General features: G+C 34.8%; 2 protein-coding genes across 2 annotated transcripts in view; one reads left to right on the plus strand and one right to left on the minus strand.

Moving 5' to 3' along the window:
* Positions 1-11088, plus strand: part of LOC108732523 (26S proteasome non-ATPase regulatory subunit 1) — a 306055-nt gene that overhangs the window by 202685 nt on the left and 92282 nt on the right. The window lies entirely within an intron of this gene.
* The window catches only part of LOC108732525 (5-hydroxytryptamine receptor 2A), a 103519-nt gene that overhangs the window by 26931 nt on the left and 65500 nt on the right, over positions 1-11088 (minus strand). Inside the window, exons 3-4 of the mRNA XM_018463389.2 lie at positions 5306-5530; positions 248-551 (exon numbers count right to left, since the gene is read on the minus strand). Coding sequence (XP_018318891.1) covers positions 248-551; positions 5306-5530 — 529 coding nt within the window. The remainder of the gene's footprint in view (positions 1-247; positions 552-5305; positions 5531-11088) is intronic.

Genomic DNA, 11088 nt, shown 5'->3' on the forward strand with positions numbered 1-11088 from the left:
CTCCAAAATTTTTTAGACGGTAAAACCTTCACCTCAAATGAGGAGGTCAAAAACCTCCTCGATCAGTTTTTTGCCAGCAAAGACCAAAAATTTTATGAGCGTGGAATTATGCTACTACCAGAAAGATGGCAAAAGGTGTTGGACCAGAACGGTCAATATATAATTTAAGTATTTGTTTATTATACGAAAAGTGTCTTTCATTTCCACAAAAAAAAAAAACGAAATGACTTTCCGAACAACCCTATACCTTTCATTTCCTCCAAAAGATCTCCATATGCCGGCTATTGTCGCCGCTGTGGCTGTTGGCGTTGTTGCGGCCCTTTCGTGTTTTAAATGAAAACGTCCTCCAAGTCTTCGGAATTGATCAGCTTCCGGGTGCTCGGCGGCAAAACGGGCTTTCTTTCTTAACAGTTGTATGGTTAGTACGTATGTCACAACCATTATCACCATGGGCATGTAGAATGCCACTAGGGAGCCGAAAACGAAAAAGGCCCTATTGTTTATTACGCACACGCGGGGCCTAGGCATTATGTTGTCGTGGTTTATTATACCTGAAACACAAAAATGCTCGTCAAGAAAAAATCGTTAAATTTTTACTGTCATCTGTATAAGTTTAGCGTCTTTTAATGTTAATATTAATAATAATACTGACTAAGAAAACGTTAACAAAAACAAATACAATTTATATACAAAAATGAACTAGAATACGAAATACAAACAAATAACAAAAATGTACAAAAAGAAAAATGGAAACACAAGTAGCAAAAGGGCACAAGGAGAATGAAATAAACATACGAGAACAAGTGACAAAAAGAACAAGATAATACAACAGTAAAAATAACAAAAATAACAAACTAAAAATAATGTAGATAATAGAAGAAACAACTTACAAACGGTAGTAGAGACTGTAGACTGTGTATAGATATGAATTTTTCGTAGTACTTATAGGACAAGGTTCTTAGTAAATTTGATAGAATAGTTTAGAAAAAAAAGTAATAAGAGTGAGGGTGAAGACACTGGTTTATAGAAATACGTAGAATTAAACAGTATAGAATTCAAGAGGAAGCAATTAATGGTAAAACCAGATATTACTATAAGAATACATAGCATAACGAATAGGTAAAAGTGATTGAGAGACAATAGAGTTTAGATTGAAAGGAAACCAAGGTATGCACAAGATAAGAATTTGAAAAGAATTGAAATAATATTTGAAGTGATACAAAAGTACATTTCAAAGAATATTAAAGAATGCTTAAGAAATAGTATTAAATATTTACAAAAAATGTGTATTTTTCCGCCACGTAAGTAATGTAACGAAAGTCAGGATTTCTTATTCGCATTAGTCTACATTACTAGATTTCTTTTGTTTGTTTTTCTCCATCCTTACGGCCGAGATTCCGTCAGAAACTAAGTAATTAGTGTAAGAGTAATTTCTTACGAAAATCGTCTTTTTACTTTGATTATATGGCAATTAAGTCGTTTCCCATTAGCGTAAAGTGTATTGAAGCTTTTGTTTTGTCCATCGACGGCTTTCTTAGTGCAGCGGAAATGTAAATTTGCCATCGGTGAGCCATAAAGGTCGTAGGTAGTGTGTGTGTGCAAGCGCCATTTGAGTTGCATTGCAGTCTAATCGTAAGAGTTAGAGTTTCTTATACGGGACTCGACTCGACTTCTACGACATACGCTACCACGTGCTCAGGCGAAAAACAGTGAAAAGGCATTAGAGCAGAATTATCTCTAAGAACATCTCGTTCAAAGCTGCGAATGGAGAGATGCAACCAGATTCTTATTGTTCCACCTTTAAAGGTGATACGTTACTTGTTCATGCGGAGGTGCAATTTCAACTGTTTAAATAACGTTGTGCACTACAAAAAGACTTAGATTTGAACTTCCGGGGTTGTCTGCAGGGGGCTCGATATTCGTAATCAATGATTGGGTTCTCTCCCTTCGGTGAGTTTGCCGATGGATTGATTGAGCGCACGTGAGCACAGCGAAGGAAGTTACATTCTTTGAGGATGCCTATACAGCAGCTAACGAAACGTCGGATAAACGACTCCATCGGTGCACTCGCCGAAAAGGGAGAGCCAATCCTAAACAACGTTATTAATAAATAGCAGCAGTCAGTAACAATGAAAGATGCAGTAGACACTATAGAAGTAGAAATAACTGATAGCTTCGAAATCATATCACAATAAAGTAACATCTGTATGCTAGTCTTCGTGTGTCTGAAGATGAGATTCAGGGACTCTTCATGAATAAAGTTATTACATTCGATACGACGAAGTTTTTCCAGGATTAGTAGAACTGTTACGATAATGTGTAGTTAAAATTGGTCATCTCTTGTTATTGGGTGATCATTTTTACAATGTTAAAAAGAAATCGTGAAATTATATAATAAATTGTAGGATCTGAATAATGCACAACAGTTCACTAGCTTTTCAGTTGAGTCTTATCACAAATTTTACCCAACTAAACAGTTAGCCGACAGTCCTACAACATAGGACAGCAACGTCTGTGCGCGTACTTGACGACAGAATAGTTCAGTTTGTACTTTTGTAATTTTAAAAATAATAACGATTCGTAGTGGCTATCATAGATGGAAAAGCAGATTTTACCGAAAAGTTGAAAAAAAACCAGCCTTGTACGACAAAAGTAAAAAAAATGCAGTGATTGTAATGCGAAGGAACTTGTCACATTCATTATGTGGAAATTAAAAAGTTTTTTAGGATATGTACGCAAATCATGATTAAACTGGTTCCGCAGTAACCATTGGTTGGTTATTGGATGAATCCAGTATCTTCCAGTCCATCGCCAGTCCCATTTAATATCTCCTTACAATCATTCAAATCTTTACTTTCCTCATATCCTCCCAGCACATGCATCATTGTTTCATCTCCCCTTTCACGTATCGTAAATATCATTTCTCCTTCTCTCATCCAATACTTACATTTTCAACATTCATTTTCTACTCTAAACCTTGAAAATACTTCCACCTCCTTCGTTCTATTCAGATAGTCTGGCAAACAGTCTCCCTATCAATGCCCCCATAGCAACGCCTTTAGACATTCCACATATCTCGACTTATCAATACTTCTTAGGTCTTCTACTCACACCAACTAAACTGTCATTGAATAGTTTAGTTATAGTGCGCGCGTAGCCTAATGAAATGTATTTTAATAACGCATTATTGAATTTTCAGAGTTGACTGACTGAGCTTGTCTGCTATTTTTGCAGCAAAAGAGATTGCAACAATTTTTTTTATCTAATTATTAAAACCGTTTATTGTCCAGAAGATAATAAATACATGTGTTTGCAGACGTAATAATCCAATTCTGTGCCAATCGTACAATTTAGAAATAAGTCAATTTAGGCAATAACGTTTAAATAGGTGCGTAAATATTCCCAGCTTTGCTATTCATTTTTGTTTAAACGAATCGTGAAATTGATGAGCTGTAGAATGTTAAAATTGTTGCCAGATTACATTATCGCTTTGTAAGCCATTTATTCGCAGTTGCATTATTTCCCCGAGCTAGCGGCCGATTTCATTAAAAGTAGTCGGAACGCTGCCCCACTTTTGCAGAGATACGTTTTTACCTTGCTTGATAGTGTGATAAATGGAAACGAAAGTGAGAAAATGTCGTTTGTTCCTATAATAAAACTCTAACAGCACATTTGTTTGATTGGCTCCCTCAAAAGGCTCTATAAATAATACGACACATAATGAGTGCAATCTTAACAATAAATAGGTATTCGTCAAAAATGAAGTGTAAATTTTTATCGCTATATAACGAGCAAAATTAACTTATTAATCACTTTTGGCTTTGATTACACTTTGTGTTCTTATATATAGAAATATTTTATTAAATGAGATACCTTTTCATCTCAAGAAGCAATTGAATAGAAAGCAAAATCGAAGTTTTAGTACGGTAATTTAATAACCTCTCCGAGTAACTAGCCTGCAGTTTTATATCATTAATGCGATAAGTCATGACATTCAGTGCTATCAGTGTCTTCTTGAATTGCAAGATGCTAGGTTGACATTGAATCGTTAAAGTTTCAAGTAACTTTTCTTTCCATTGAATTGCAGATCCTGTCGAAAAGCTGTAACTTCTTTGAGCAGTGAAATAAAGTTAAAATATTCAAATTCGATAAGTGAATTAAACAGATATTCTCATCAAAGAAATGGTTCTCTTTTATTATCGAAAGGAAACTCGATAAGCTTATAATTCCTTTGCTTGCATTTAAATGGCATTTTAATATTTAAACTAAATTACTGATAGAATTTTCATTAAAAATTATCCGTTATGGAACGTGTTCTCTCAGCTTGTAACTGTCTAATGACTTACAACTTTTGATACGTATATCTAGTCGCTTATTGTAGATCTGTTTCATTTATTTTATTTTTTGTTTTACTCATTTTTGCTGTCTCCCTTTTGTTTATTTATAATTCAGAAGTAAATATATTCCAATTTGGCATGAAACATTTTAGATATCTACTGGTCGGATAATAGTATTTGGTGTGCATTTATGTTACTTTCTTTTCTTTAACAATTTGGAAGTACCTACAAACAAAATTTTCCTAGCAAAGTCAGATAATTTTGTGTACGTATAGTTGAATGATTCAATTTCCATAAAATAGGTCACAGGTAGCCGGTTAACGTATATTCTTCAGTCCCGTACATAATAATGTGTAGCACTTTAACTTTTCAAATACGTCCAATTGAACAATTCGGGATCTTGCACATGACCTTTTTAGCCATCAGAAACGTGCTTACTATCGAACTACTAAAGTTTAGCTGTTGATTTTTTCTTTACTTTCGACTCATGCACGTTAATGTTTTCCCAGGTTCTTGAAAACTCGACAAATAAATTGCTATTTATGTATTCACCGACGATAAATAAGTGTATACCGTAAAAAAGGATAACTCTCGAATATAGAAGGATTCAAGGTGTCCTTCTTACTTCCACTGTCATAAAATCATTTACTTGCAAGATATCAGAGAATGGTAGATTGAAAAGTTCTTTCGATTTCCTTACTTTTGTAAGTTAGTCGCACCCACTCCCTTTATACAGTCATAATGTATGTGCCCTTCGGGCTTTCCTCGCAAGGACATAAAGTAGGACATTTTATCTTTTCTTTAAGGGTACTTTTTTCTTCCTTTTATAGCAAAAGGTATCCTAAGACGTTTCGAGCAGGAAACCTTTTTTTGAGATTAACTTGTTGGCAGCGATAAAAAATTATACGATTTTCCGAATTAATTTTATTTAATTTACTTTCTTTACGGTACAAAAAAAAAAGACATACCCAATAACGTAATGCTGCTCGACACTAGCATGGATAATAGCCAGACTAGGGCTATCCTTAGGATGATTGTCTTGGTGGTTGTACTATGTCTAGTTTTCAATGGATTCCGAATGCCCAAATAACGACCTAGGCTTATGAAGCACATGTGCATTATAGACGCAGAACATGCTAATACGTCACATGTGACGTAAACGTTGCACCAAAACACGCTGAACGGCCAATAACCTGAAATAAAAAAAAATTAGTGTAACAAATAAACAATAAACATATCAGCGGGATTGATGTTAGTAAACTATTCACATATGAGAGTAGAGTCTTTATATGAATTGTTTTATTTTAGGTCGAAACACCCTGTAGTTACAGTTAGAGAGTATGTTAGAGCGGGTCATTATTGTATCGACTATATTCCGTCGGCGAATGCTGGTCACTTATTTATGCGGCTATGGGATATTCCTGATTACTCGTCTAACAGGGCTTTTAGGTGAATCAGAGATCCTGCCGGTATCGATCGCCTGCGGCGTTCGTTCGTAGCAGTGTCCAAAAAAACTAGAGATAGAGTAACAACTACGTAATTGTACGGCGAGAGTCGTAAGAGCGTCACTAAGTTGTTCTAGGCAGTTCACTACAAAGTAGGGCAGGGATTATCCGATCTGACTCATCGGTGAGGAGATTTAGTTTTATATTTTGTGTTTGGTAATTGACAATACTGAAATTGATACACTGTCGCTCATCAAGCAACAGATTTGTGCGTTTTCTGTTAGTAGTGACGCTTTTCAGACCTATTCGTATTAGATTGCTCCTATTTCTAGTCTTCTTGTCAGTACTTATCTTTGAAACTAATTGCAAAGAAAGATTACGTAATACGAAACCCTCGACGCGTTAAACAAAATTGTATTTATCCTTCCTTTATTGGTACTCACTTTTCAAATATAGTGTCGGTTATGAATGTAACTAAAGCACTGATTGTCAAAAGACAGTGTCAATTATAATACCATATTGCTATTTGTAGGATTACTAGTGTTAATTGCTAAGGGTTTTTACTGTCTGTGGAACACTTCAATTAATTTTGTGTGGCTTGTATGACGAGAAACACCAGGGAAATGTAATTACCAAAATCCCTTGTGAGTCGCTTTTTGATTTAAATACATCTAACGGTAGCTCTTTGATTTCTCATTCCGATTAAAGTTAATAAACCATCAACTAGCGCAAACTGGGCGTCAAAGAGGTACTAAAGTAGGACAATCTTTAGTGTTTCAGAATTACTTTCATTACAAAAACAAGATGAGTCTCAGGTCTTCATGTAGCAGGCGGTATTTTTATGTTTTTAAAAGTCGAAGGCAAGCCCACGCGAGCACCATCGTGGATGTTATTACAGCTAAACGCGTTTTAAAGTTATCTGCACATACGCGAAACCTTCGAGAATGTCTAAACAACTGCAGCAGCACTGAAGTAGAAAACGTAGCTCATGCATTTTCTAAAGAATCTGTTCCAGAACTTAACGAGTGCATTGTGAAAAGACGTTTTCTGCGAAGGTTGTAGTTCATGTGCAGTGAATTATAACATAAGTTAAACGAGTAATAACAAAAGCGTATGAATATATGGAAATATCTATATACCTCTATGTATACGATGCGATGCAGAAAATAGAATACATCAAAACACAATTCTGCTATTATTTAGATCTTAACAAAAACATAAATGTGAAAATGGGCCAAGTTCGGGGCTGTTAGTTGAATTACATTCCTTGATATTTAATTTATAGCTTGCTAAGTTTTAACAATTAACAAATTACGCTACTTTTGACGTGATTAATATAATTAATTTGAGTTGTTAGAGGGAGCTTTATTAAACATGAAAAATTGCAAATATGCAGGTGTAACAGTTATGGGATGAGGGTTGAAAGTAGCTGCAATGTATATTTTGATTAAGATGATGCCAGAGGAGGAAAAACTGTGAAGATGTATTCTGTATAATTAAAACACGAAACGTACGTATGTATACATTTCTTACATCTGACCGATTAAATGAAAATCACTTTATCAAATGGATACTTAAGAAATGTGCGTGAATTTCTATGATTTTCTTTTTGCGACAATTTCGTAGTATGCTAGATGTTCATGTATATCCTTTCCATGTATATCGTAAAAGTATATTACTCTGCTGATAGTAATAAACTAGGATTCTGGATCTGGAAGGAAATTTTCAAATATAAACCTCATTTCCGAAAGAAGAATATAGCGACTAAATCAACTACCGCCTGTAGGATCGTTTATTCCCGAATATTATCTACACTCACTAATTGAACGCATCCAAATAAGGACCATTGTCTATCGAGCATTAGTACACATTACTATAATGTAGTGATCCCCGACACTATAACTTAAACTGACTCTTTGGTGCGCAGTAGTTTTCTTGCGCCAGGTGGCAAATTCTGCCTCATCGTAACCTAACGTAAGTCGTTCTATAATCTGGACCAGCCCTAGTAATAAAACGCTCGAGAGATTTATAAGTTTATTTTGTTAAATGACCGTTCGAACTTTATTTAGTGATAATATTAAGGGACAATAATAATCCTGAAATTCAACAAAACGATTAACTTTGATAGTGATATTTTACTGAGATATTTGAATGGTCACTATTCTGTTTTACAATATCTGAAAATACCCTTGAAAAATTCGGTCACTATTTTAGTTGGTTGAAATTTTACGAAACGCTAGTTGTTACTTCAGGTACCTTTTGCTGTTTTTCTACAAGTTTTAACTGAAAAGTGCAATTATAAACACTTCTGTTGACGGTAAACTAAGACTAACATACAGACATATACTTCGTTTACTTTCTGCAGCGATGTGACCTTCAGTTTGACCGGCACAAAGTAGAAAAGAACAACACTAGGCGAGAAAAGGAAGGAGACAACTCTCGGCCAAACTCTTAACCGATGAGGAGCATATAATCCGTACAGTACTGCACGGAAAAATTGACCATTTTATCCACAACAATTGCATTGCTCAAATGTGCTGTTATTAGTACCAATTACTACTGAAAATATCAACGAGATGTTCATTTATATTTGAAGACATATTAAAGGCTTTAACGCTTGTTTTCGACTCGCACTACTATTCATGATTGAACAAAACTTTTGGCAGGTACTGTATGAAAAAGTATGTTTAATGAACAAGAGTCGAAAGTATAATGAGCTTTTTTCTCCCTACCTACGATTTTGCCAGCGCGCATCCAAGACATTGGAGTGGGCACATCGCTAGAGAAAATAAATGAAGTATACCTACGGTGTAACATTATTATACATATATGAATCTCTTCACAAGAAGCGTTATTAAGCAGCAAAAACCGACACGGGTAGCATTCGACTATCATGTGAGAGAAAAATACTGATAAGCAAATATTATTGGAAAATAAAAGATTAACGATCCTGGAAACTAATTACAATGACAGATGCTTTTATAGTTCCCATGATTCTCACATCAGCTAGTCCGTGGATTTGTTTAGGCACATATAAAAAATATTATTGGAGTCGTTTGTGCTCGAGTAAAATTTTAATTGCAAACTTTAGTGGTGGCGTTATTGTGACCCTTGCGCCACGTTATAATTTCAAATTAACGGCCTCTCGTTCTCAGAAAAACTTCTACGACCAGTTTTGTTCTTCATTTCACTAAACGAGCAGTAAACGATAAGTCCCTGCTCCTGCTTCTGCTTAAGCGCCTCTAGTAATTATTACGCTATCACCATATCGGACACTTAGACGGGATGATATGAAATTAAAACGTACGTAATGAGGATCTTTCTGGCATAAAAATACATCATGCGAATAGTTTTGCAGCAATGAATTTTTAAATGCCCTTTTTATGTTTTTGAGAGTGAGATTTATCTGCAAAAATAATGTACACCGACTTATTTAATTTTTTTATGGAAAATTCACCTATTTGCAGTGACGACGGACTCATTAAGTAATAGTGAACATTAATAGAATTTTCGTATAGCTTACAAATCGTTGGCTGGTTGTATTGCTTCATGACAGTGCAATAAATTTTAATTCAAAGAAAACATTGCCACGTTTTTGTACGGTTCTGTTCAAATCTGAAAACATTCGAACCGAATTTCTCTTATTTCATAAGAGAGCAATAAATATTTTGTAGTTACGTTGAAAATCTCGAAGCAATATATGTATGCCGGAAAGCGGTTTGTAATAATTCTGTCGATTGTCATATTACAGGGATGGATTTTTCTACTTTTCTTTGGTTATGCACGCTAACTCAGGTAAAAACTTTCGTATTTGTTACAGAAGCGGATGTAGTTTTGCAGTCACAAATCTGAATTCCGGATATAACGACAGTATATTCTTAAAAACGGAATTCTATTCAGGTTCGATTGTTTGCACAAATTTTCCCTAATCAATAATTATCGATACCTATTACAACTTTTGGTGATCGGCTCGATCTCAACTTAAATTTTTTTCGTTGTTCAAGCACTTCAGTTAGTTACCGCAATATATACATATCTTACTAATTCAGTTAGCTTTTACATATTTATTTGTGTTTTATATGAACCTATATATGTATGGATGTACGTATGCCGGTTATAGCGACTTTTCACCGGTTGTTTGGCGATCATTAAAACTCCATTTTGCTGTGTATCTCACGGCCAATCAATGTATAGCAATACAGGATGATTACAAACCAAGAATTATTACGGCAATTTTGAAATTTGTTTTATTTGACCATGCTGAGACTTTACATTGTTTCCCAGTTTCTCCTCTGGCAGATTAAGTAAGGTGAGATGTTCCACGTACAGTAAGACAATGTGACTAGCATGTCTCACTCTGATTAATGCCTACCTCCCATAGTAATAAGTAAGCTCAAGATAGCCACCAACTTCAAGGACCCGTAGCATTAAGCAAGGATAAATACCGTGCAGGTATGGCAATTGTAGGGAAGTTGTACGTTGTGGAGGAAGATTTACTGCAGCCATTTAACATTTATACATACATATGTACGTATGTATGTAATTAAGTGTGTAACCAGAAAGGGTTACCATAAATTATGAAATTTCCTGCAGGAGAGAGAGAGAGACAGCAAGATAAAATGTGAAATTGCTGTGTGATATCAGGCTTACTGTATGTGTCGCGTCGATTGTCGATTTTATTGGTGCTTTGCCAACGTTTCGCCAGGATGTTCAGTAAATCATCATCCTCACGCTGAAAAACGGAATTAAATTGACTGCAGCATAGTTTTGGCACTCTACCAGTCATTGATACAACACTCCAATCCGATTATATTATTATTATAAAGCGAATATACATTTTGAAAACAAGAAAAAGTATATACTCTTAAACGTAATATCAAGGACCCAGATTAAATCTTGTAGAAGGAACATTGGCGTAAGCGTATTGCTCTCCATGATATCGAAAGTTTTCTAACTATAAGTGTACGAATAATATAGTACCGATGACAAAATTCCAGTTCTTACAATTTTTCTTTGAAATTATTTTTTTTTCTTGAGAACGACTGTAATAAATAATACGAATTATTCTCGAATGCAGCAAGAGCCTGTTTTCAGAAAAAAGTCGATGACCTCTCCACCGAAAGGACTGTGCCGTTTTAAATCTTTTAAAAATTAATCCGAAGCTATCTATAAATTATAATCACAAACGCGTCCTTTTACTTTTTTCAGCAATATTTGCAAAAATACTGTTTTAATACATGCAGTAATTTTTAAATTCATAAATTTTTAATAGTTTTCTAGAACAGTAAGTACGAAATACTAATAAT

This window comes from Agrilus planipennis, unplaced genomic scaffold (genome assembly GCF_000699045.2).
Source record: "Agrilus planipennis isolate EAB-ADULT unplaced genomic scaffold, Apla_2.0 scaffold48, whole genome shotgun sequence".
NCBI lineage: Eukaryota > Metazoa > Arthropoda > Insecta > Coleoptera > Buprestidae > Agrilus > Agrilus planipennis.